Source organism: Capricornis sumatraensis, chromosome 1 (assembly GCF_032405125.1).
Source record: "Capricornis sumatraensis isolate serow.1 chromosome 1, serow.2, whole genome shotgun sequence".
Lineage (NCBI taxonomy): Eukaryota > Metazoa > Chordata > Mammalia > Artiodactyla > Bovidae > Capricornis > Capricornis sumatraensis.
Window position 1 is genome coordinate 180,349,963 of NC_091069.1, and position 27,981 is coordinate 180,377,943.

Consider the following 27,981-nt stretch of genomic DNA (forward strand, 5'->3'; position numbering starts at 1 on the left):
GTCTCTGAATTTGTCATTAGTTTTTTCTCTATTTTTTTATTGTCACACAAAGGTCTTCATTTTATATAACATAATTTATTACCTTTTTTTTCTTATTGTTTGCAGATTTAGAGTCAATGTTGTGGAATTGCTTCCTTGTCATATATGCTTTGGTTGCTTTTTCATTGATTCCCAATATAGGTAGAGGTTGTACTGTGTTTTTGTGGGAAAAAACCTGACTCAACTTTGTTTCCTCACACTTTCAGCTGGAGTCCAGGAGCTAGAATCACGCTTCCTGGTACCTGGAGATCTGTTAATTCTGATGGGGAGCAAAGTGCACATGCCATGTGATGCCATTCTGATTGATGGCAGCTGCGTAGTGAATGAAAGCATGTTGACAGGTACAGTTCTATCGCCTCACATACAGCCTCTGCTGGCTCTCCCAGGTTTCTCCTGAATGATAATGGCAGAGCATGCGGCTGCTATGGGACCTTCCTACTCTCACAGATCTTACTAATAGTCCTGCACTGGACAGACCTGAGAGTTCAAATTAAAGCTAATTTCTATATGCTAGGTTTAATAACAGTCCTAACTTTTTGAGTGTTTAGCATTTCTTTCCTGCAAAAAAGATTATTACAATCCTGTCATTTTAAAGATTTAAAAAAATTTAAAGATCATTTGATGTTTCAGAATCACTTGTGGCTTTTATGTTTAGTGTTTTTCTATAAAATGCATCTTCAGATAAACACAGATGGTTTGCAAACCGTTAATGACATCCTGAAACACCCTTCATGCCCCAGGTCAAGTTCAAGCTCTTTCTAGCTTGGTCTGAAAATGTTGAAAAGTAGTTGATGCAGGATTTGCCAAAGCTGCTACTTTGAAAATGCACACTGGATATTTTTGAATAACTGTGTTTCATTTTTACTTTTCATTGTTATTTATTATAATTTTAAATAAAGAAATATTTATTTATTTGGCTTCACTGGGTCGTAGTTGCGGCTCATGGAACGTTTTGTTGGGTCATGCTGGATCTTTATGACACATGGGCTTAGTTGCCCCAGGCATATGGAACTTTAATTCCCCAACCAGTGATTGTACCCGCATCACCTGCATTATAAAGTGGATTCTTAACCACTGAACCACCAAGGAAGTCCCTGGATTTAATTTTTCAATTGCATGCTGGAGCTGGGAGGGATGTCATGTCAGGGATATGGGAGCTGAGGTTCAGAGAGAAGGTCTTACTAAAGGTCACAGTGCTTTAAGTTCTAACTCACATATGCACTTAGGAGGAGATGTTACAGCCTTTCTGTAAGAATCACAAACACTTTTTCAGAGATGGAATTGGAGGCTGTAAACGTATTGATGTCCTGTGATTCCCATTAAAGTCCAAATCAAACCATTTCTCCTGGCTGGCCAGGAAGGCATGAAATGCAGACAGCAGCACAGAGTCCCCTCCTGTGTGAACTTAACGAAAAAACAAAAACAAAAACGATGTGACAGGTCAGGTTTCTTTCCCCAAGTAATCCATAGATTTGATAAAAAACCCCTTTGTGCTGGGATGCTTACAATACCATATATCATTTTCCTAATGAAAGCAGCTCTAGTATACTGGGACATATCCCTGACTTTATATTATCCTTTCTATGAATGGAGGTAGAGGATTTTAACGAGCTTTCTCAGAACAGGCGCGATTATTTACTTTCACAATTCATTCACCACCTTGTATTAGCACTTCAGTCCACTGAAATCTGCCCTTCCCAGTACACTGGTGAAAGTCGCTAAAGTCTCAATTGGCGAATCCAATGGATTCTTTAAATTTCTCATCTTTTTATCCAACCCGTGGCATTTGACTATTCTGACCACTTCTTCTTTCTGAAAACACGTCTCTCTAACCTTCCCAGATAGCACTGTCTCTTTCTGAATAATACTCTGGTGTCCTGTGCGGCTCCATTTCCTCCACCTCTTCGATTTCTGAAGCTGTTCAGGGTTCTTTGATTTTTTCTTTTTTCATCTTTCATGTGATCCCTAAATAATCTTGTCTCTTCCCATAATTGTAATCATTGTCTATAGGGTGATGAACTGTGACTAAATATCTCCAGTCAAGACCTCTCCCGTGAGCTCAGGACCCAAATAAATTAACTACCTACAAAGCGACTCACCGTGGTCCTTCCACAAGTCACCTTTAACTCAGAGACCAAAGGCAGTCCCTCCTTCCTCCTATAAGGATTCCAACAATCTTTATGTTCATGATTAATACCCACCCTCTGCTCACTCTTTCAAGTCAGAAACCAGGAAACCACTTAAAATTCCTCTGTCGCTATGATCTACCAATATAAAAATCTCCCCAAGTTTGGTAGCTGCTCACTTTTTATTTCTCAAAACCAGTTCTTTCCTACTCCTACTGTCAGCTGCCACAGTTCAGACCTTGTCCTCTTCAACTGGGACCCTTGCAATGGTTTCCCGACTGTATGAGCCTGCAGCCTCATCAGTCTTCCAATTCATTCCCTGTATTGAAGAGATAGTACACTCTCTTGTACGTAAATGTGATGGTACTCTCCTGAATCGAACAACGAAATACCTCCCTATTTCTCTCCTGCCACCAGTGCCTAATGAAAGGGATTTAAACACTCAAGTGTGTGCACGCAGGGCTCTCCAAGCTCTGGCTCCTGCATAGCTCTCATGACCTCTTATTCCCCAGATCCTGCATTCTAGACTGCACAACTTGCTATTCGCTAAATGGTTGTTTCCAATCTATTTCAGCATCCCTGTCTGATTTTATAAGTCTTAGAGTATTTCTAACATGACATTATACTTCATTATTTTAATGGCTGTCTCCCTCTCTAGACTACAAACTTCTTGAACACAAGAACTATCTTTCTCCTTATATCGTCCATACCAAAGGTTCCTGCTACGAGAGAAGCTCACAAAAAAATGCCTGGCATGTGATGGGTTGGTGAATGCATGATTTAAATGAATGAATGTCCCCCACCTCACAAACTGAGATGCTTGTTTTCTGTAGGAGAAAGTATTCCAGTCACTAAAACTCCATTACCTAAGATGGATGGCTCAGTGCCCTGGAAAACACAGAGTGAAGGGGAGTACAAGCGGCATGTCCTCTTCTGTGGAACGGAGGTTATCCAGGCCAAGGGGGCCTGCTCCAGCACCGTGAAAGCAGTGGTACTGCAGACAGGTTAGTTAGCATCTCCTGCATTTTATTATTTTCATGAAATATTTTCACTCCATTTATCTAGTGCCTTAAATGAATTAGGTAAGGAGCAGTCTTTAGATGACAAACCCCATATAAGTAAATAAAGATATTTAAAATGTGAATTTAACTATGGCATATACCTTTTAGTAAAACAATAACACTGGTGACAATAAGTATTATTCACGTGCTTTGTAATTTATAAACTATTTCCTGCTGCTGCTGCTGCTAAGTCGCTTCAGTCGTGTCCGACTCTGTGCGACCCCATAGACGGCAGCTCACCAGGCTCCCCCGTCTCTGGGATTCTCCAGGCAAGAACACTGGAGTGGGTTGCCATTTCCTTCTCCAATGCATGAAGGTGAAAAGTGAAAGGGAAGTCGCTCAGTCGTATCCGACTCTTAGCAACCCCATGGACTGCAGCCTACCAGGCTCCTTCGTTCATAGGATTTTCCAGGCAAGAGTACTCGACTGGGGTGCCATTGCTTTCTCCGTTACTATCTCTGGGATGCACTAAAATTAGAAATATAAGGAAGGAAAGCCAGAGAGGAACAGGCTCTGAAAGAGCTAGGATATATTCTTTGTAGCATTTAGGTACTTTGCCAATCATCCTTTAATTGTGTTTGGGCTTAAGCACTGTTTAAGTTTCTCTAGAGGAAACAATAGCCCTGTTGAAGATTAGAAGAGCACTAGCAGAAGGACTTGTCATCCTGAGAGTGTGAGGTGTGTGTTTACTGCTTCAGGATTCAACACTGCAAAGGGAGACCTCGTGAGGTCCATTCTCTACCCCAAGCCGATGAATTTTAAGCTCTACAGAGACGCCATCAGGTTCCTCCTGTGCCTCGTAGGGACAGCCACCCTTGGGATGGTCTATACTTTGTGCATCTATGTGCTCAGTGGGGTAAGCTGCTTTTGTTCTTTTACTACAGCGCATGTACGCTCATTTATAGTGTCTCTTATTCTCCTGTTGACCTTAATCTAAGGGGTGGTTTTCAAACCTGGGAAAACAAAGCCAAATGCTGAAACCTGCCTACATATTCCCAGATCCCCAATATAAGCAGTTGATCACCAAGCTCCATAATAGCCATCGGATCTAGTGGAATAAAACACTGTGTTTATAGAGAATCACTGACTCGATGGACGTGAGTCTGAGTGAACTCCGGGAGTTGGTGATGGGAGGGAGGCCTGGCGTGCTGCGATTCATGGGGTCGCAAAGAGTTGGACACAACTGAGCGACTAAACTGAACTGAACTGAACTGAACTGAACTGAACATGCCTCTACTCTTGGATTTTGCCTTACTCTATTTTTCATCTTCAATTTGAGAATATGTTTATTCCAATAATGTATTTTATAGCTGTTTAATGAGGAATTTTAAATAAAAACCAATGTTGATAAGGTTGTGGCACACTGGTACATTGTTCTCCACTGGTAGCAGTATGAATTGTTACAGACTTTTTCATTACACTTTGGCAAAATATAGAGAGAGCCAATAAACGTGTTCATTCTCTTTAAATCACATTTGGCCAGCTCATATGATTTCTAGAAATCTGTACCAAAATAGAAAATAAAGAGGAGGGGAAAAGTCATACGCATTAAAGTGTTCATAATTGATTTCTCTGTAATAGCTAACTTTGTCCTCCCAGGAAACTCCCGGGGAGGTAGTGAAGAAAGCCCTTGACGTCATCACAATTGCAGTTCCTCCCGCTCTGCCTGCTGCTCTGACCACAGGCATTATGTATGCCCAGAGGAGGCTGAAGAAGAGAAGCATCTTCTGCATTAGCCCCCAGAGGATCAACGTATGTGGACAATTAAACCTGGTCTGCTTTGACAAGGTATGTATGTTTCATCATCACCCTCAGCGCCGTTTTTATCATCACTGTCATCATGCATAGGTGCTTTACATTCTTGTGAGGCAGGAAACCTTGGATGTGGGTACTGGGTACCTGATTTCATTTAGTCTCTGATTGGATATGTCATCTAGGACAGATACATCTCTTGATCTCAGATTCTAGGGTTTAGAGGAGGGAAAGTAGGAACTGAGTAGGTGAATCTTTTAGGGTTCTTCCAGCTCCAATATTCTATGAATCACAATGAATCAAAATAGCATTCTGTCCCTCTATAGTCAAAACCATCATACAAAATTTAAAGCTTTTACACTTCACTTTCACTTTTCACTTTCATGCGTTGGAGAAGGAAATGGCAACCCACTCCAGTATTCTTGTCTGGAGAATCCCAGGGACGGAGGAGCCTAGTGGGCTGCCGTCTATGGGGCCGCACAGAGTCAGACACGACTGAAGATACTTAGCAGCAGCAGTAGCAGCAACTATGGTTACTACTGAATCCCTAATGTTAGGTTTATTGCCTGGCGTATAGTCAGTGTTCAATAAATATTCATTGACTTAATGAACGAATAAAAAAGAAAATGTTTATCTAGCTGTCTCTTACTATGAGACTAGGTTAAAATAAATCCCCAGGAAATCTTTCTTTTCTATAGTTTTCCATCTGCAGTAAATTGCTTAAAATAATCCTTGATCCCATACCAGTTACTCCCAACCAGCCTCTTATTCTGCCTTCTCCTGAATATATTCTTTTCATCTGTATACACATGCTGGTATGAAGGTGGGAGCTATAAGAGGGTAAGATGGATATGAAGGGCTGTTTTGTACCCGTGTCTTAATTTATAAAGGTGACTAAGTGCCTGTTGGCAGAAAATGCCATTGAAAAATGCATTTAATGTTACAGTTCCCCGACAGAAGAGGTGTGTCCTACCAGGCAGGGCCAGAGAAGGAATGCCAGATTTTGATCAGGAAGGAAAGGAAGATTGAGGGGAGTGCTCAGGTTATGGCCTTTATAAAGGAGTTTCTGCAGGAAAGACAAGACAGGGCAGGGTACATAGATGACAACTAGCTATTTGGAATGATTTTGATGGGTTTTGGTCTATAGGATTGATCTCTAGTTGTCTAGTAGCTGGCCTTGGGGTGATGTTTCCAGGGGAGTGTGGCCAGATAGGGAAGGTATGACTCCTGACTGGTTAGTTTGCATATCAAAGGCATGTTCTTGGCTGAGACTCTGGCTATTTCTAACAACTGGCTAGCTCCAAGGAGGCAGTCTCTCCATCAGAAGGGTTTCCTAAATTAAAATTTTGGTGGTGAGCATACTGAAAACAGAGAAGGCAATGGCACCCCACTCCAGTATTCTTGCCTGGAAAATCCCATGGATGGAGGAGCCTGGTGGGCTGCAGTCCATGGGTCACTAAAAGTCGAACACGACTGAGCAACTTCACTTTCACTTTTCACTTTCCTGCATTGGAGAAGGAAATGGCAACTCACTCCAGTGTTCTTGCCTGGAGAATCCTAGGGACGGGGGAGCCTGGTGGGCTGCCATCTCTGGGGTTGTACAGAGTCGGACACGATTGAAGTGACTTAGCAGTAGCAGCATACTGAAATAGAAATATAATGTTGGAAAAACTTATATAATGTTATTTATAATGTAATGTAAGCCACTGTCTTGGCAATTAAAAATAAATTGAAAAAGAGAAAGTCCTTTTGCATGTCAAATGTCATAATATATACAAAAAATTTTTAAAGATAAACAATTTGCAGACATTATAGTCATGTGAATGTGGGCATGGAGTCAGGAGAGAACAGAATGACTTTGATCAGAGCAGAACCTTAGTGATGGGAAAGGGTGTGGTAGACCTGGAATATCTGGCTAAGAAATTTTTATGTGCATTTTAGATAGTGGGGAGACGTTCATTGAAAGTGTGTTCTTCTTTTTTATTGTTTCCTTCCATTTACTTATTTTTTAATGTGGCAAAAGATTTATAACATAAAATTTACCATGCTAACCATTTTTAAGGGGCTTTAAGTGCTTTCATGTTGCTATGCAGCCATCATCACTATCCATCTCCAGAACTTATTCTCTCTTCCTCAACTGAAACTCCGTACACATTAAACAGTACTGGGAAGGTCTGGGATAGCAGAAACTTACTGGGATCAGAGCTGTATTTTATAATTACTGGAATATCAAAGAGATTTATGAGGAACAGAAGGTTAATATGGTTCATGCCACCATGTCAATGTTAATTTGTGATCAAGCTAGCATCACACAGAAAGATGTTCTGTTTCTAGGATCATATTATCCTTGAGCTTGGAAAGGGAGACAGGGGTGGGAAAGATAATTGTGATATGAATTTGAATAAAAAGTAACAATTGTGAACAACTTTCATTATTCTCAGCTTTTACTCTTTGCAGACATTATATTCAACACTATATTATCTCATTTAATCTTTGCAACAACCCTATATGATTATGACCACATTACAGATAAGGACTCTGATGTTTAGGGGACTAAATAATTGGCCCAGGTCACACAGCCCGTGTTTTAAGCCAGTCCAAACTCTTCATCACTATACTGCACTAAGAGAAAAACCAACAAACACCTTTTTAACAAATAGATGTCAAAATAGCAAACTATTTCTTTAGAACAGTGAAAAATTATACTTCTATTATTTCTGATGACATACTTTTAACTTCTGCTATAAATGCTGGGACTCACCCATTTTTTTTAAAGTTATTGAAGTATAGTTGATTCACAATGCTGTGTTTAATTTCTGCTGTACAGAAAAGTGACTGAGTTACACAAATATATTTTTTTCATATTCTTTTCCATTATGGTTTCTCAGAGGGCACTGAATATAGTTCCCTGTGCTATACCGTAGGGCCTTCTGTTTATCCATCCTATATATAATAATTTGCATCTGCTAATCCCAAGCTGCCAGTCCATCCCCCTCACCTCACCTCCCCACTGGCAACCACAAGTCTGTTGTCTATGTCAGTGGACACACATTTTAGCTCTCAGAGCAGACTTACCAACGCCTCTCCCATCCATTCAGTCTTTCATTAAATTCTCAAAACAGGCCTCTGAAATATGTAGGCAGCAACTGTTTTCTTTCCTTTATCTCTGAGAACACTAAAGTTCAAAGAGATTAAGAGCCAGTTTGTCCCACAACTGGTATGAGTTCATCAAAGCTTCCACCCAGGACTCCAGATGCCCATCTGATCGTGTCATTCCTCAAAGTGCTGATCTTGATCATGGGTTTGTGACATACATTTCCCTGTTAAAGCATAGCTTACTGGTGTCACTATGGGCTGCTGAATCTTCAGAGTAAAGTGAGCTCTTGTTTCTGTTTAGACAGGCACCTTAACAAGGGATGGCTTGGATCTCTGGGGAGTCGTGCCTTGTGATGGGAACGGGTAAGTACTCGGGACCAAATGCGTTATCATTTCCTGTTTCCCAGCTTTATCCTGAACACTAATAAAGAAGAGGTTCTGGCACTGGCTTTGGTAAGCAGTGATTGCCAGAGTGATGGCCAAACTTCTTTTAATTTCTCTTCTTCACTGTTTCCAGACTCACTAAAATGTGCAGCCTCCCTCCACCCCTGTCCCAGCCCCAGGATTCTCACAGAACCCAGGAAATGAAGGGCACGTTGTGACTCTGCATTCATCTTGCTACCGTGTGATTGGCTGTCGGCGTATTAGTCAGAGGCCAGTGTATATCATTTGGGCAATACCTGGACACTGTCCTTCAAGGAGTTAAAGTTCATAGCACCAGCTGAAGCCCTTCCATGTGCTAGGAGGAACGTGGCCCTGACTTGCAGACACTGAATTTCAGTACAAGGAGTATCTGTGGAACCACAGCTAGTGTACTTCATTTTCCTTTATATTCTAGTTCTGGCTCCTGGAAACTCCTCTATTTCTGGCCAGAAAGGATTCCATTTTGACAGTTTTCAACTCAAGGTAGTAAAGATGTATTGCCTGTCCCTCTCCTGGGGCTCTCTCGTTTCAGTTTGTTTCACAGCCTCCTTTTTCTTCCCACTACAACTTCCAGTCTGATCTGAACACGAACATTTGACAAATTCAGGTTTTGAGTTTGCTTGCTTATTCTTAAATGGAGGTATAGTTGATTTCTTGGCTCAGATGGTAGAGAATCTGCCTGCAATGCAAGAGACCCGGCTTCCATCCCTGGGTCAGGAAAATCCCTTGAAGAAGGAAATGGCAGCCCACTCCAGTATTCTTGCCTGGAAAATCCCAAGGAGAGAGAACCCTGGCAGACTATAGTCCATGGGGTCACAAAGAGTCACACACGACAGCAACTCAACAGCAACAATAGTTGATTTCAGGTTTTGTTTTTTTAATGAGAATGTTTCCCTCTCATACTTGCAATGGAAGTCACGAGTATAACATACTTGTTATACATTCTTCTGCATTATGCGAATGCAAGTGACTTATCCATAACATATTTTAAATGAACTGGAATGGGTGAATTTAACTCAGATGACCATTATGTCTACTACTGCGGGCAGGAATCCCTCAGAAGAAATGGAGTAGCCATCACGGTCAACAAAAGAGTCCGAAATGCAGTACTTGGATGCAATCTCAAAAACGACAGAATGATCTCTGTTCGTTTCCAAGGCAAACGATTCAATATCACAGTTATCCAAGTCTATGCCCCAACCAGTAACGCTGAAGAAGCTGAAGTCGAATGGTTCTATGAAGACCTATAAGACCTTTTAGAATTAACACCCAAAAAAGATGTCCTTTTCATTATAGGGGACTGGAATGCAAAAGTAGGAACTCAAGAAACACCCGGAGTAGCAGGCAAATTTGGCCTTGGAATGCGGAATGAAGCAGGGCAAAGGCTCACAGAGTTTTGCCAAGAAAATGCACTGGTCATAGCAAACACCCTCTTCCAACAACACAAGAGAAGACTCTACACATGGACATCACCAGATGGTCAACACCGAAATCAGATTGATTATATTCTATGCAGCCAAAGATGGAGAAGCTCTATACAGTCAACAAAAACAAGACCAGGAGCTTACTGTGGCTCAGATCATGAACTCCTTATTACCAAATTCAGACTGAAATTGAAGAAAGCAGGGAAAACCACTAGACCATTCAGGTATGACCTAAATCAAATTCCTTATGATTATGCAGTGGAGTGAGAAACAGATTTAAGGGCCTAGATCTGATAGATAGAGTGCCTGATGAACTATGGACGGAGGTTTGTGACATTGTACAGGAGACAGGGATCAAGACCATCCCCATGGAAAAGAAATGCAAAAAAGCAAAATGGCTGTCTGGGGAAGCCTTACAAATAGCTGTGAAAAGAAGAGAGGCAAAAAGCAAAGGAGAAAAGGAAAGATATAAGCATCTGAATGCAGAGTTCCAAAGAAGAGCAAGAAGAGATAAGAAAGCCTTCTTCAGCAATCAATGCAAAGAAATAGAGGAAAAGAACAGAATAGGAAAGACTAGAGATCACTTCAAGAAACTTAGAGATACCAAGGGAAGATTTCATGCAAAGATGGGCTTGATAAAGGACAGAAATGGTAGGGACCTAACAGAAGCAAAAGATATTAAGAAGAGGTGGCAAGAATACACAAAAGAACTGTACAAAAAAGATCTTCATGACCCGGATAATCACGATGGTGTGATCACTCATCTACAGCCAGACATGCTGGAATGTGAAGTCAAGTGGGCCTTAGAAAGCATCACTACGAACAAAGCTAGTGGAGATGATGGAATTCCAGTTGAGCTATTTCAAATCCTGAAAGATGATGCTGTGAAAGTGTTGCACTCAATATGCCAGCAAATTTGGAAAACTCAGCAGTGGCCACAGGACTGGAAAAGGTCCGTTTTCACTCCAGTCCCAAAGAAAGGCAATGCCAAAGAATGCTCAAACTACTGCACAATTGCACTCATCTCACATGCTAGTAAAGTAATGCTCAAAATTCTCCAAGCCAGGCTTCAGCAATACGTGAACCGTGAACTTCCTGATGTTCAAGCTGGTTTTAGAAAAGGCAGAGGAACCAGAGATCAAATTGCCAACATCCACTGGATCATGGAAAAAGCAAGAGAGTTCCAGAAAAACATCTATTTCTGCTTTATTGACTATGCCAAAGCCTTTGACTGTGTGGATCACAAGAAACTGTGGAAAATTCTGAAAGAGATGGGAATCCCAGACCACCTGACCTGCCTCTTGAGAAATCTGTATGCAAGTCAGGAAGCAACAGTTCGAACTGGACATGGAACAACAGACTGGTTCCAAATAGCGAAAGGAGTACGTCAAGGCTGTATATTGTCACCCTGCTTATTTAACTTATATGCAGGGTACATCATGAGAAACACTGGACTGGAAGAAACACAAGCTGGAATCAAGATTGCTGGGAGAAATATCAATAACCTCAGCTATGCAGATGACACCACCCTTATGGCAGAGAGTGAAGAGGAACTAAAAAGCCTCTTGATGAAAGTAAAAGAGGAGAGTGAAAAAGTTGGCTTAAAGCTCAACATTCAGACAACGAAGATCATGGCATCCAGTCCCATCACTTCATGGGAAATAGATGGGGAAACAGTGGAAACAGTGTCAGACTTTATTTTCTTGGCCTCCAAAAACACTACAGATGGTGATTGCAGCCATGAAATTAAAAGACGCTTACTCCTTGGAAGAAAAGTTATGACCAACCTAGATAGTATATTCAAAAGCAGAGACATTACTTTGCCGACTAAGGTCTGTCTAGTCAAGGCAATGGTTTTTCCAGTGTTCATGAATGGATGTGAGAGTTGGACTGTGAAGAAGGCTGAGTGCCGAAGAATTGATGCTTTTGAAATGTAGTGTTGGAGAAGACTCTTGAGAGTCCCTTGGACTGCAAGGAGATCCAACCAGTCCATTCTGAAGGAGATCAGCCCTGATATTTCCTTGGAAGGAATGATGCTAAAGCTGAGACTCCAGTACTTTGGCCACCTCATGCGAAGAGTTGACTCATTGGAAAAGACTCTGATGCTGGGAGGGATTGGGGGCAGGAGGAGAAGGGGACGACAGAGGATGAGATGGCTGGATGGCATCACTGACTCGATGGCCGTGGGTCTGAGTGAACTCTAGGAGTTGGTGATGGACAGGGAGTCCTGGCGTGCTGCGATTCGTGGGGTCGCAAAGAGTTGGACACGACTGAGCAACTGAGCTGAACTGAATACATTTCCATATTAATATACTATTAAGATACAAGTCCATTTCCTGAGTTAAAAAGTTGATTCTGGTGCTTTTAGCCATTTTAGTCTATAGAAGAAGGCTGTTGTAAGTGGTAAAGTTTCTAGTTTTTTTTTTTTCTTTCAAAGGTAAGTTTGGATATATAGCCAGTTTTATTAGTATTTTTCTGTTTCAGCTCTATAAAAAGTATATGCATTTATTCAAATATGTGAGGATTTAGAGAGCACTTTTTCTTATTTATTAAATTTGTCCCTAGTGACATATAGCTCTATAGCTGGCATACACAGTAGATGCACCATAAATGTTTGTTTATCTAGAATGAACCAAGTATGTTCTGTCTTTTGAATGCTCTTCTGCTTATTGAATTAACATCATCTTAGTCACAAAATTTTTAAAACTTTCTGTTGCTAAAAGTGACTTGTCAAATTTAATAAAACTAACTGATATAATATTTAGATTATTGATGGATTAATTCAGCCTGTCACTCTCTTTCCCAGTCCCTTCCTTTCTCCAAATGCTCAAAGTTGGCTGCAAGTGACTAAAAGAGCAATTAGTTTTTTAAAAAATGACAGATTTAATTAGTAGAATAAGAGAAAACAGATTGAGCTCTAAGTAAGAAGTCAGCACTTGATTTAAAGCTATTAAATATATTATTGTAAAATATAAGGTCATTTTGTAATAATTCTTATCTTTTCCAAAGAGTGCCAGGTACTTCAATGTGCCAGGTACTTCAAAATGTGCCTTCCCAATGTGCCAGGTATTTCAAAACCATTGGAAATCTACCTGACTACAGGACCTTGATAAATCGCAAACATTCAAATAAAAATTCAAGGACAAGGATGACAGAGAATTCTACTTATTTGTTGTACAAATCAGAGTCTGGCCCAATCCTCAGAAATATAGAACTATCCAGAATTAATATGGAAGACAGTTTTTGTGCCGTGTTAAAAATAAGATTCTTTTTTCCTGATCTATTTGCTGCACAGTGTGAGCTTGAGAACCTGTTTTAATCCCTGATGGTGATTGGTTCCTTTTAGTTGTTTACTAAAATACCAGGGACACATTGTAACCGCTGAGGTACTTGAACTTTCAGGATATAATAATAGATACCACCATCAACAAGGTCAGTAATCAGTCAAGAGGTTTTTGAGCTCTTAAGGAAGCTTGAATGAGGAAGCCAGGAAGAAAAATGGGTTAGGTTATGAGTTAATATTCTGCTGAACCTGCTTTCAGGAACAAAAGGCTAGAGCAACCAAGGGAAACACAGTGTCCATATCATGAGAAATAATAGTCTGATCCTGAAGACCAAATTTTAAGACAAACTATGACAAAAAGTGAAAAATACCAACTCTTCCAAGAAAGAGTAAATAGGAAGTTCAGAGGTCTAGAAACTGTATATTGAAGGCACAGCTAGAGGTTCCTGTGGAATCCCAGAGGAAGGGAGTAATACAGCGTGTGCAACCAAGCTGCCCACAAACCTGAAAGAAGTGGACACATGGAGGAGGATGGGCAAGTAGATTCTGACTGGTTCCAAGAAACAGATCTGGCCTCAATCTGGGAAGCACCTTCTGCTACTCAGGGTTCTCCAAGTAGGATAGACTGCTTTGTAAACTGCTTACTGTGCAGCACGTGTAAGAAGGGCCTGACCAATAAGAGGAGACCCTTTCATAGGCCCAAGGCCAAATTTGGTAACTTCCGTACTGAATTAGTGAAAGAACCCTGCATGTGACATTTGAGTTGTGTCTTGGTAAATTTTTAAATGAGGCCACTTCTATAGGAAGTGATGGAAATGATGCCTGCAATATAGACCCTAGATGCTGGGGTAGAAGAGGAAAATGCAGTGTCCTTTTTAAAATGCTTTAAAAATTTTTCATTTATTTAACATTATGGTCTTTCAAATCTCCAGTAACCAACTCATTCATTTATTTACTCTTAAATTTGCCAACTGTCTGCCGTGGACCAAACATCAGATATGTTGAAAAGAGCTATGGAAGAAACAACCCTGCCCTGAAGGATAGATTGAAGGCGATATATACACAAGAAGCTATAGTATGAGCTAGCCTGTTCTGTCTCACAGCATAGGAAATAGTGGGTCCAGAAGTCCAGGTGGGAGTAGACGCAGTTGGAACTAAGGGTGATATTTATAGCTCTTTCTGTATCTCTGGATTTAAATCAGTGCCAGAGAGGGGCATAGGGAAAAGAGGGAAGAAAGAGCTTGAAACCTCAGGACCTTTCTCATACTCACTGAACTCATATAAGGCTGATGGCTGAATGAAACACTGTTCATTTGAGGGGATTCGAAAGTGAGTATGTATTGCAACAAAGCATATTAACTTATATTTTTAAAGGATAATGACCTCCAGAAGCTTCACTTTGGCCCGGAGGAAGAGGACTAAAGTCCTTTCCCTTTTCTCCTTCAGTTTCCAGGAAGTCCACAGGTTTACCTCAGGCAGGACTTTGCCATGGGGCCCACTGTGTGCAGCCATGACCAGCTGCCACTCTCTGATCCTTCTTGATGGGACCATCCAGGGAGACCCACTGGACCTCAAAATGTTTGAGGCCACCACCTGGGTAAGCCTCTGCTTTTCAGAGATTTTAAGAAGCTTCTTCAAGGCCAGGCCAACTCAGGTTTTATTACAGCTCTGCACTGCTTATAGCATTAGAGGTCTCCAATATGGATTACATGTGGCAGTGAGGGGCGGGCTCATCTAAACCGTTTTCTGCTTGTACAATGTATTTCTGTATTGGGGTTACTGTGAGGATTAAACGGACTGATGCATGTAAGAAATCCCTGGTACTGTGCCTGGAATCTATTACTAGCTCAACAGTCTCAGTATAATTATCATATAATTATGTCCTGCTGCTGCTAAGTCGCTTCAGTTGTGTCCGACTCTGTGCGACCCCAGAGACAGCAGCCCACCAGGCTCCCCCGTCCCTGGGATTCTCCAGGCAAGAACACTGGAGTGGGTTGCCATTTCCTTCTCCAGTGCATGAAAGTGAAAGTGAAGTCACTCAGTCGTGCCCGACCCTCAGCGACCCCATGGACTGCAGCCCACCAGGCTCCTCCGTCCATGGGATTTTCCAGGCAAGAGTACTGGAGTGGGGCGCCATTGCCTTCTCCTAATTACGTTCTAACTCTTCTCAACTACAATATGAGCCGTGTCTGATTTCAAAGTTGTCTAGAACATGGGGATTAGGAAGCATCACTTCCCCAGTGCTTAGGGTAATTCATTGTTACCAGGAGTTTTATTTCTATCACTTTAGCATACTTTTGTCTCTAAGACTAGGCACTAAAAAGAACACCATGAGAGCTTTTGTTGAGACTCTGAAGTGGATTTCAGAGAAAATGATCTTGTTCGGGACCAAGTATCTGGCTCTCCCAGTTCTCATCTTGGCTCTGCTCTGACTCCTTGACCTCATGAGGTCATCTATCCTGTTGGGAATTTCCATGACTTTAAAATGAGGGAATTGAACTAGACCAGCAGTGTTCACATAAAAGAAAACAAAAAAGCTGGAATCTTTCCTTAAAAGGGAACTTTATTCAAAAGCACCCTACCCAAAACAAATCATTGGAGTTACTCTGGTTGAGATAGAAGATGGGGAGTAAAGGTACAGCTTAGGGAACATGCGTCCCCACGTGCTTAGCCACAGCCCACTTCACTCTCCGTAATCTGGTTCAGTTCCAGGTCTGTGTAATAACATGTGTAAAATCCTCACTGAAAGAGGCAATCTTTAGGGTCCCTTCCAGCATTAATAGGACCTCCCTGTGGCTCAGTCAGTAAAGAAGCTGCTTGCAATGCAGGAAACATGGGTTCAATCTATGAGTCTGGAGATCCACTGGAGAAGGAAATGGCAACCCATTCCAGTGTTCTTGCTTGGGAGATTCCGCTCATGGGCTACAAAGAGTCCAATATGACTTAGCAACCAAACCACTACCACCTCCCATTGTTAATAGGGCATGCGTCTGTAGCAGTGTGATATAACTTTCTCCATCCTTCCTGGGTTACTGTTTCTGTATCTTTAAGTAGGAATTATAATTTCCTCTCTGAGATTTTTTTTTTTCTGCCACTCCACGAGATGATTATAAAGCATTATGGCATCTTTGTGTAAAAGGTTCCTTTGCCTATAACTTAGGATCATTATTATAGCAATTACTGTTTACCAAAAGTTAACCATGTACATCATAGTCCCTGCCCTCCTGTACCCTGAGGACCGTCCATCCAAATTAGACAGAGAGGAAAGAGCAGGAGAAACAGTGAACCAGGAGAAGGAAGACAATAAGGTATTGGCCATCCATGCTCAGTGTTTTCAAGTTAAGCCCTCTGAAATGGAGAGAGCCTTTATGCCACAAATTCTAGCAGAGAAAGCAGGAGAAATTATATAACTAATTCAGAAGTGTCTGGCCTTCAAGTTCCATAGTATTTCTGATGTATTATTTTTTTGTGGTGAATTAAAGTCTTGTTTACCTCCATGTATCTGAGGGAGGAGAATACATTGAGACAGTCTGAGGATTTTCTCAAGGGGAGGATTTGAGCACAGTATTCGTGGATGAAAGGGAAAGAAATCTCCACAATGAAATATCCTGTATGAAATAGGAAATGGTGGCTTCCGGGGACGATTTCCACCTCAAGGGAGTGCCAGGATGTGCCATGGTTGTTAAGCCCTGTGGAACATCCAGTCAGGTAAGCCTTGCCTGCTCTCTACCCCACAAGACCCAACTCAGAGGGAAAGTCCTGTGAGACTCACAATTTTGAAAGTTCAGGAATGTGTGTTCTTTGATTTGTGTGAAAATTGGTGAGACCTTGTTTCCCTTATTTGCCAGACTGAGGACTTGGGGAGCAGTAGCTAACTCCCCGTAGCTAGAAGCTATGTGGTGTGTCTGTCTCCATCCCCCTCCCTCAACCAGGTCCCAGTGGAAGGAATTGCAATCCTGCATCAGTTCCCATTCTCCTCAGCGCTGCAGAGGATGACCGTCATTGTCCAAGAGATGGGGGGTGACCAGCTGGTGTTCATGAAAGGTGCGCCAGAGAGGGTGGCCAGCTTTTGCCAACCTGAGACAGGTAAGTGATCAGACTTACATTACAACAGGAAAATCTGTCCCACATATGTCCCTTCAGCACTGGATTGGCAAATCCAATTGTCTACTGGTCATCACCAATCTGATGAGTCATTGGTATTCCAAACTCAGTACCAAAATCAAGCTTATCTTTCTCACTCTCTGTATTTTCTAACTTAGTGAGTGAAAGTATTACTCCCCCACCCCAATTCAGGATTCTTCCTAGGTTCCTGTCTCTCCCTCAGCACTTCTATCTTGCCAATTGCTAATCCACGGCTCTGCCACTCCAGCAGCTCAGGCTCTCATCCTCCTGCTCCTGGATCACTTCAATAGTTGGTGAATTGGCTTCCTCCTCCCCAGCGTTCCCTACTCTCATTCATCCTTTGCACTATGCGCAGATCAGTTTTTCTGTCACGTAGCCTAATTATATTGTTATTTCCTACTTGCATTCTTTGGTTGCTTCTCATAGGCTCAGGATAATCTCAAACTTCTTTAGAATCATATCTAAAGCCTTCCTGATCTGACTTCTATCACACTTTCCAGATTTTCTTTACTACTCCTATCTTCACATCCTGTGCTTCCCCTGAGCTGAATTGTCAAGGTTTACTGCCTCGTGGCCCCATGCCCGAGTACACGATGCTCCCTCAGCCACATGCCCTTTTCCTTCTCGATCTGACCACCTCCTCCCAGTCTGGTAGATGCATAATGCTCCCAAAGTGTGCTGCCCAATTGCCTGGGTCATAGCAAGCGTCTCATTCAATTGTATTCTTAGTCTACTGGCTGTGACCCTACTAGACAAAGACCCTCAGAGCAGGGATTACAGTTCAATCTCTGCATAAACAATGCCTGATCCATAATAGACTCTCAATAAATTTTTGTTGGTTAAACTGGAGAAAAAAGAATTATACACTTACTCATTCTTTTTTTTTTTTCGAGTACTTCCTTTTCACTTCTGCTTAACTGGATCCCAAGAAGTCAGTCATGACAACGTAGTGATATTTAAAGTTCCCACTGACTTGTTTGCATACCTTTTGTAGAGGTGTGTTTTCTTGGGCAAGTGTTGGTTCTGTTTGCAAGGAATTTCTCTGCCAGTACCAATTGAGTTTTATATTGCACACTAATCTTGTGTTATTTTCTGAACAGTACCAACTAGTTTTGTTAGTGAGCTTCAGATTTACACGACACAGGGCTTCCGGGTCATAGGACTGGCCTACAAAAAGCTGGAAATGGATCACCACATTTCTGCCTTGATGAGGTAAGAGGGGCGGAGGGGAGAATTTTGGTAAAGCAGAATGATTTCATGGGAAGATACACCAGACTGGGCAGTGGACTCAGCAACACAGCTTTCTGAATTTTTATGTATAAAATGTCCTTGAACTTAGTAAACGGGGATATAGTCATTCCTTTCCTGCCCAAATCACAAAGGTGATGTGAACTTGACTGGGAGAATTGACCAGAAATAGCTGTAAAAATTGTAAAATATGGTTGTGCAGCTTTGTGAAACCAAATATATGAATATAACCTATGTTTCAGAGAGTTTGAAATTGTGGTCCTGCTCTCATTTTGGACCAAATATAAGTTTGATTTTAAATTATTTTTTTGTTTCCCATTACTTAGCTATTTGGGGATTTTATTATTTTTATTTTGTGTCAAAGGTGGTGAATTTGTTGAAAGTTAGAAAACATAACATTTGACTGAAAAAAAATCTTGATAAAAAATGCACAACTTAATAAAACAAATAAATATAGCTTGGGCCTAACATATAATCTCGGTAATACTTGTTGAAAAACAAGAAAAACTTCAGAGAATCTGTTATAAAGAGAGTTTTAAAGAGAGTTTTATTATAGATAGATTAAAATAAGGATGCTCAAAAGTTAAAATGTACTGGAGTGATTAGTAGTTCAAATTTATTTGTTGTTTTATTTTTCACTGTTTTCAGGGAATGGTATTTATTTCGTTTTCAAGTCATGTCCAATATTCTCTGTCAGCCACTATTGGTGACACTGCTATGGAGATAATCAAGGCTTAGTTTGTTATTTAGGATTTTAAATTTGGAAGGTCTGTAATTGTTTTCAATGTAATTGTTTTCAACCTTGCCAGATTCAACACTCTCTTACTATAACTATTGGGTATCACTTCTTTTAATGTAAGAAAATAAAATTCATAGGTAACATGATCTGCACACATTCTGTTTAAGAAAGAAATATAATGCCCTCTATATAGCAAAAATAGAAGCACAAATTATAGTGCCTTACAAAAAGTAATAAATAGTTCAATAAATACTCAATCGACTCCATTAAAACAAAACGAAACAATACGTTGCTTACACCATATGTAGAATCATTGGGGATGTTAACAGGAAGGAATGCAGATTGATACGTGTTTTATTTATTGGAATCTCAGATATCTCTGGCAGTCTGTCAATGAGGTGACTCTGTGAAATGACTAAAAATTCTTAGTAAACCTGAATATAATAGAACACTTTCCTCTCAATATACATTATATTCCTGGAAAACTCAATGAAATATTAAAAATATGTAAAAAATACTTTGTGTTTATATGTAAGACAGAGCTAAGGGAAGTATAAACAATTTTATATTTGCTTATTTCAATATACCCATGGGTGTTTTTAGTGTCTGTGAATCCTGTAAAATATTCAAAAGGCATGTGGGATGCAGGGTAAAATTTTGCATGCCTAAAAAGTTTTCAAAATGTCCTCTAGAGGCAGTATACAGTGGAAGTGACAAATAGATTCAAAGTATTAGATCTGATAGAGTACCTGAAGAACTATGGACAGAGGTTTGTGACATTGTACAGGAGGCAGGGATCAAAACCATCTGCAAGAAAAACAAATGCAAAAAGGTAAAATGGTTGTCTGAGGAGACCTTACAAATAGCTGAGAAAATAAAAGATGCAAAAGGCAAAGAAAGAAAGGAAAGATGTACCCATTTGAAACCAGAGTTCCAAAGAATAGCAGGGAGAGATAAGAAAGCCTTCCTCAGTGATCAATGCAAAGAAATAGAGGAAAACAGTAGAATGGGAAAGACTAGAGATCTCTTCAAGAAAATTAGAGATACCAAGGGAATATTTCATGCAAAAATGGGGACAATAAAGGACAGAAATTGTATGGACCTCAGCAGAAGATATAAAGAAGAGGTGGCAAGAATACACAGAAGAGCTATTCAAAACAGATCTTCATGACCCAGATAACCACAATGGTGTGATCACTCACCTAGAGCCAGACATCCTGGAATGTGAAGTCAAGTGGGCCTTAAGAAGCATCACTATGAACAAAGCAAGTGGAGGTGATGGCATTCCAGTTGAGTTGTTTCAAATCCTGAAAGACAATGCTGTAAAAGTGCTGCACTCAATATGCCAGCAAATTTGGAAAACTCAGCAGTGGCCACAGGACTGGAAAAGGTCGGTTTTCATTCCAATCCCAAAGAAAGGCAATGCCAAAGAATGTTCAAACTACCATATAATTGCACCCAACTCATACACTAAGTAATATTCAAAATTCTCCAAACCAGGCTTCAACAGTACATGAACTGTGAGCTTCCACATGTTCAAACTGGTTTTAGCAAAGTCAGAGGAACCAGAGATCAAATTGCCAACATCCATTAGATCATCAAAAAGCAAGAGAGTTCCAGAAAAAACATCTATTTCTGGTTTATTAGCTAGACCGAAACCTTTGACTATGTGGATCACAAGAAACTATGGAAAATTCTGAAAGAGATGGGAATACCAGACCACCTGACCTGCCTCTTGAGAAATCTGTATGCAGGTCAAGAAGCAGCAGTTAGAACTGGACATGGAACAACAGACTGATTCCAAATAGGGAAAGGAGTATGTCAAGGCTGTATATTGTCACCCTGTTTATTAAACTTATATGCAGAGTTCAGTTCAGCTCAGTTCAGTCACTCAGTTGTGTCCAACTCTGTGACCCCATGAATCGCAGCATGCCAGGACTCCCTGTCCATCACCATCTCCTGGAGTTCACTTAGACTCACGTCCATCGAGTCCATGATGCCATCCAGCCATCTCATCCTGGGTCGTACCCTTCTCCTCCTGCCCCCGATCTCTCCCAGCATCAGAGTCTTTTCCAATGAGTCAACTCTTCGCATAAGGTGGCCAAAGTACTGGAGCTTCAGCTTTAGCATCATTCCTTCCAAAGAAATCCCAGGGTTGATCTCCTTCAGAATGGACTGGTTGGATCTCCTTGCAGTCCGAGGGACTCTCAAGAGTCTTCTCTAACACCACAGTTCAAACACATCAATTCTTCGTCTGGCTCAGCCTTCTTCACAGTCCAACTCTCACATCCATACATGACCACTGGAAAAACCATAGCCTTGACTAGATGGACCTTAGTCGGCAAAGTAATGTCTCTGCTTTTGAATATACTATCTAGGTTGGTCATAACTTTCCTTCCAAGAAGTAAGTGTCTTTTAATTTCATGGCTGCAATCACCATCTGCAGTGATTTTTGAGCCCCAAAAAGTAATGTCTGACACTGTTTCCACTGTTTCACCATCTATTTGCCATGAAATGATGGGACCAGATGCCATGATCTTCGATTTCTGAATGCTGAGCTTTAAGCCAACTTTTTCACTCTCTTCTTTCACTTTCATCAAGAGGGTTTTTAGCTCCTCTTCACTTTTTGCCATAAGGGTGGTGTCATCTGCATATCTGAGGTTATTGATATTTCTCCCGGCAATCTTGATTCCAGCTTGTGTTTCTTCCAGTCCAGTGTTTCTCATGATGTACTCTGCATAGAAGTTAAATAAGCAGGGTGACAATATACAGCCTTGACGTACTCCTTTTCCTATTTGGAACCAGTCTGTTGTTCCATGTCCAGTTCTAACTGTTGCTTCCTGGCCTGCATACAGATTTCTCAAGAGGCAGGTCAGGTGGTCTGGTATTCCCATCTCTTTCAGAATTTTCCACAGTTTCTTGTGATCCACAGAGTCAAAGGCTTTGGCATAGTCAATAAAGCAGAAATAGACGTTTTTCTGGAACTCTCTTGCTTTTTCCATGATCCAGCGGATGTTGGCAATTTGATCTCTGGTTCCTCTGCCTTTTCTAAAACCAGCTTGAACATCAGGGAGTTAACGGTTCACGTATTGCTGAACTGGCTTGGAGAATTTTAAGTACATCATGAGAAATGCTGGGCTGGATGAAGCACAAGCTGTAATCAAGATTGCCAGGAGAAATATATATAACCTCAGATATGCAGATGAAACCACCCTTATGGCAGAAGGCAAAGAAGAACTAAAGAGCCTCTTGATGAAAGTGAAAGAGGAGAGTGAAAAAGTTGGGTTAAAACTCAACATTCAAAAAAAAAACCAACAAAAAAAACTCAACATTCAGAAAACTAGGATCATGGCATCTGGTCCAATTCTTCATGGCAAATAGATAAGGAAACAATGGAAACAGTGAGAGACTTTATATTTTGGGCTCTAAAATCACTGCAGATGGTGACTGCAGCCATAAAATTAAAAGATTCTTGCTCCTTGGAGGAAAAGTTATGACCAACCTAAACAGCATATTAAAAAGCAGAGATATTACCTTGCCAACAAAGGTCCATCTAGTCAAAGCTATGGGTTTTCCTGTAGTCATGTATGGATATGAGAGTTGGACTATAAAGAAAGTTGAGCACTGAAGAATTGCTGCTTTTGAACTGTGGTGTTGGAGAAGACTCTTGAGAGTCCCTTGGACAGCAAGGAGATCCAAGCAGTCCTGAATATTCACTGGAAGGACTGATGCTGAAACTGAAACTCCAATATTTTGGCCACCTCATGCGAAGAGTTGACTCATTGGAAAAGACCCTGATGCTGGGAAAGATTGAAGGTAGGAGGAGAAGGGGGCGACAGAAGATGAAGTGGTTGGCTGGCATCACCGACTCAATGGACATGAGTTTGAATAAGCTCCTGGAGTTGGTGATGAATAGGGAAGCCTGGTGTGCTGCAGTCCCTGGGGTTGCAAAGAGTCAGACACAACTGAGCAACTGAACTGAACTGAACTGAGAGGCAGTATCGCCCCTGCTAAGAATTACTGATCAGTTTCAACCCCACCTTTGTCAATGGTAGGTGAGGCCCAGAGGGGGAAGTGACTCATCCAAAATCACTGAGTGTTGACTCCCTGGACTTATTGGCCCAAGGACAGTGGGCCAGCTTACTGTGACCCTTAAAACTTTGGCTATTACAGCTCTGGATCTTTGCTGTAATTTAACCAACCCAGGTCACTCAGGTTAGAGAGCTAGAAGTGAACTTGAGACTGAATGTCAGTTTAAAGAAGAGGATACCTGGGTCGGGGATGTGCAGAATTGGGAATGGAGCTTTGTTTCCTGAGAGTCTTTTGACACATATATATCAAGGTTCTGGCTGAGGCGCTGCTGCTTCTGATTACTATGATGAAATATTTGTGTATCAAGTTTCAGATTCATGACTTTGGAGCTTGTGAATATAACAAAGCACTCACAGCAGGGACACATGGTTGGGAGGGGCGGTTGGTGAGGGCAGCAGCAGACAGGAGAGTACATAGCCCACAGCACTGAAATTCCAACTTTCCAAAATCTGGTAAGGTCTATATCCAAGTTCACTGGTAGAATCTGACCCTTGGTCGTCATTTGGCCCATCTTGTGTTAAAGCTGCATCACCACCATATCTACTTCTGGCAAAGTCAATTTACCTAATTAGAAATTTGCCCTAATCCGTGATTAGAGCAGAACATTCTTTCTGGTGTGTGTGTTTACTCAGAGTGCTTCCAGCACTGATATCATAATTTCTATGATGGTTCCTGGCTTTCTTTATATCTATTTCATTTTTAAAAAAATCACACGGATTTTAAGAACATGAAGTGTAATCACAGGAGTGACAATGCTCCTTTGTATTACACTCCCTATTCTTCATTATTTCTAGGTGCTTCCGGAGGAGGTACAACGTTTGTGCAGGAAACAGGAAAAGATAGCATGCCATTCCAAGTTACAGAGTGTGAGCCCCTTCAAGGGACTATGTCTTCTCCTCATCTCATTTTCTAGATCACATTGAATGAAAAGAAGAATTGTGCCGCACTTGAGCTAGGAGAGACTTTGCAGATTCGTTATTTTCACCACCTGCTTTTGAAAAAGTAGAGATAAATTGCCAGGCAAAGAAAGTGATTTGCCCATGGTAACACAGCAGGGTAGCCTCAGAGCTCGGATTGGAATGCTGGTCTCCTGATTATTGTGCCCTCAACCCATGTACCAGAGGAACCAGGAAAATAACTGCCGAAGTGGGCTGCAGACTTTGTCAGATCTTGACACTGCAGCCATTTTCTTGGTGCCTGGTGCCTTGTGGTTGGACCATGTCAGTGATCTCTGAAAATATCTAAAACCTGATGCCTGTGTATGAAAACTGCTAGAAAGATTGGAGGACCTCAGTTAGGCATCAACTACATTATCCTTCAAAAAGCAGCTTAAATATCACCTCCTCTAGGAAGGCTTCTCTAGTCATTCCACCCAGAAATGATTACACCCTCCTCTGTGACACCAGAGAACTCTTACTTGTACATGATCACGATGCTTTCCCCAGCTTTCCATATAATCAAAGTGATCAGGATTAATCTTGTCCTTCCAAGTTGAATGTCAAGTTTCTGGAGTTAGGAACTACTATAACCCCTGTATATTCTCTTCCTCTTTTCTGAGCCCCATTCCTTGCATTTATTTCGTTGTTATTGTTTAGTCACTAAGTCATGTCTGACTCTTTTGTAACCCCATGGACTGTAGCCCACCAGGCTCTTTCATCTATGGGATTTTCCAGGCAAGAATACTGGAGTGGGATGCCATTTCCTTCTCCAGGGGATCTTGCTGACCCAGCAATCCAACCCACGCTTCCTGCATTGGCAGGCAGACTCTACCACTGAGCCACCAGAAACGTTCTTACATTTATTTAGGTGTCCACTAACTGGTTATTGATCTGACAGATTTTCTGGCTTCAGTTCCCATGAGAACACTCTGGCAGTAGAATTTCTGAAAGAGGAAATGAATTTTCCAGGGATGTCTAGGAAAAACAGTTACACTAGGCAGTAGGGCATTTCAACTGGCAAATACTTGCTGAACACATCCTCTGTGCTGGGCACCACATGGGTGTTGTTGAACTTGTCATTGAACCAAGCAAGTTTACTGTTAAGGATCAGAGACAGAGAGATAGATCAAATAGCAAAGAATGACCAATAAAATACGAGCTGAACGTAGAAGTAATAGGTTGAGGCTGAAATTATTTCTATTTGGGGACGTCTTCATGGGAGGTGCATGGGAGTTTGATTGCAAAATATAAGAAGGGTTTCCATGGCAGATCACAGGGAACTTATAACCTTTTCTATGAAGTAAGAAGAAATGTCTTCTGGCAGTCTAGAGCAAATGTTTAAAGATGGTTGTGTACACACATACCCATGGTCTAACTTGGCTGGAATTTGGGGTGGATGAAGAATTTAGTGATAGATGAAGCTGGAAAGATCTTTTGGACTCAGATTATGGAGAGATTTAAATGCTAGGTTCAGAAGGATAGGGAGTGCTATCTCTCTGAGCCAGCTTTGAGGTGAGTAGTTCAAGTTATATCTACTTCCTGCCACTCCTGTAGAGATGTTAGCAGTGGCCTGGGGAGTGTCCCTCATTCTAGTTTGGGCTGCTGGTTGAAGTGAGGCCCAGCATCGAGACACACACAGCAAGCAAGGCAGTTTAGTTCTTCTGCGTTCATCTGTACTTGGGCCAGACTTGAGAGGTGCTAGTGCCTTGCTCTTGTGTCTGCTAGACATATCTGGGTCTCAGATAAATGAATCATGGAAGAATCACTGAAACCCCAACCCCAGATGTACTCCCCTGTAATTAGTCCTGTGGAATGTCTTGGAAATGTTCTTGTGATGGGCAGGAGCCTCAGAGAATTCATTTGTTTACAGAAACAGTCATGCTTTATGTAGAAGAGCAATGCTACCCACTGAGAGCTAGACACACACACACAGAGAAAGGGAGAGAGAGAGAGAAGCTTGGTTTCAAAAGAAGGGCTCTTTTTAAGACTATGGCCTCATGCCTCTCGGGACCAAAACAGTATTGATGATAGCTTTGATTTCTAGAGAAACTAGTGTTTTATTTTATTTTTCTGTGCTGCTTTAGTTTTCATGATGTTTTGTACTGGAGCTAGAACTTCTCTGGTGGTTGCTAACAGGTGAGGTGACAAAAATCACGCCATCAGATGGAAGACAATTTTGTGGTTATTTTATTCATTCTCTACCAAGATTAAAGTGAATCATGTACCGAATAAGCACCCTCTCTTCCTCTCAATTCCATCAGAGCAAATGTCTCCATATCCTTGTGCTCTCTCTTGTCTTTTTTCTGGAAGGTTCCTGCACATATTCAGGGCCTCAGCAATGGTGCATGAATGAGTGAGTAGGGACCACTCTGAGAGGAAGATATCTGTCATTGTTTTTGTTTTGCTTCCTGTAAGAAAGACTATAATGGGCGATTTCTGTTCAGTCATTCATATACTTCCAGGGACCAGGTAGAATCAGACCTGATATTTCTGGGACTGCTGATCTTGGAGAATCGACTGAAAGAAGAGACGAAACCTGTCCTTGAAGAGCTTATCTCAGCCCGGATAAGGACTGTGATGATCACAGGTATAGAACGAAATGCGTGTGTGAAAACAGGAAGAATGTGATTCAGAAACAGACATAGTTCTCTCAAAAAGTAGCATATCTTTTTGACTCCCTAATATGGGCCAGGCACCATTCTAGATGCTGGAGATGGGCAACAAAAAAGGCAAAGTTACTATTCTCACTGAGCTTTCATTCACATGGGTGAAGATAGAAAATCAGTCAATCAATCAAACCAAACAAACAGCTAACAATAAGTGTTATAAGCTACGTAAAACAGAACAGCTGATGTGGTTAAGTGTGTCTGACCGGCTACTTTAGATGAGGTGCTCTTTCTGAAAGGGGACTTTCGAAATAACACTTGAATAAGAAGACTTAAGCCACGCAGAGATGCTGATTTCATTGTTAAATATTCAGAGAAGAAGAATGCTTAGTCAGCGTGGTCTGTACACTATGCTGAAGGCCCATCAAATGAGATCTATGATTCTGGAAATTATGAAATGTCCCTCTAGTCTCACTCTCAAACCCCAAATCACAAACAAGGGAATGATGAGAAAGGATCACACAAGAGAAATGTGTAAAATTTCTTAATGAATGCTTCTGAGTGGAGAGTCAATGAGTTCCTTAATTATTTATGTTTTTTGAGTGTGTGTTGCCTTCCCTTTCTCTGCTCTCAAAGTCAGATGCATTTAGCTCTATGAATTGTGGCACCAAGATATAGTCTTTCCCCACCAAAGAATTCTCTCTCCACCCTATTGCCCTTGAACTCAGTTCTATGTTGGGGACTCAAGTGTACATTCACCTCCCCTATGGTACCTCCGCTACCCACCCCTCCAAACCAAGAGATTTTTGGATCACTTTTACCCTCTCCTTTCTGAGCCCCTCAGTCCAACTTCTAGATGTTGCTGAGTTAATTTACTACTTACTAGAATTCCGCTTCTGTTATGGCGCTTCTATTTCAAAATTTTTATGTAAAATTATTGTATGCATTCTCATAATTATTTTTAACCAGTTAGATTTATGTAGAAGTGAGAACTCATGGCTCACAACCTTCCCTCTTCACCTGTTTCCT

General features: G+C 41.3%; 1 protein-coding gene across 1 annotated transcript in view; it reads left to right on the forward strand.

The window, feature by feature from the left end:
• ATP13A4 (ATPase 13A4) overlaps positions 1–27,981 on the forward strand; it is a 92,749-nt gene that overhangs the window by 36,183 nt on the left and 28,585 nt on the right. Inside the window, exons 11-20 of the mRNA XM_068968587.1 lie at positions 246–380; positions 2,999–3,169; positions 3,925–4,082; positions 4,826–5,014; positions 8,376–8,437; positions 14,651–14,801; positions 16,826–16,912; positions 17,137–17,290; positions 18,430–18,541; positions 26,809–26,933. Coding sequence (XP_068824688.1) covers positions 246–380; positions 2,999–3,169; positions 3,925–4,082; positions 4,826–5,014; positions 8,376–8,437; positions 14,651–14,801; positions 16,826–16,912; positions 17,137–17,290; positions 18,430–18,541; positions 26,809–26,933 — 1,344 coding nt within the window. The remainder of the gene's footprint in view (positions 1–245; positions 381–2,998; positions 3,170–3,924; positions 4,083–4,825; positions 5,015–8,375; positions 8,438–14,650; positions 14,802–16,825; positions 16,913–17,136; positions 17,291–18,429; positions 18,542–26,808; positions 26,934–27,981) is intronic.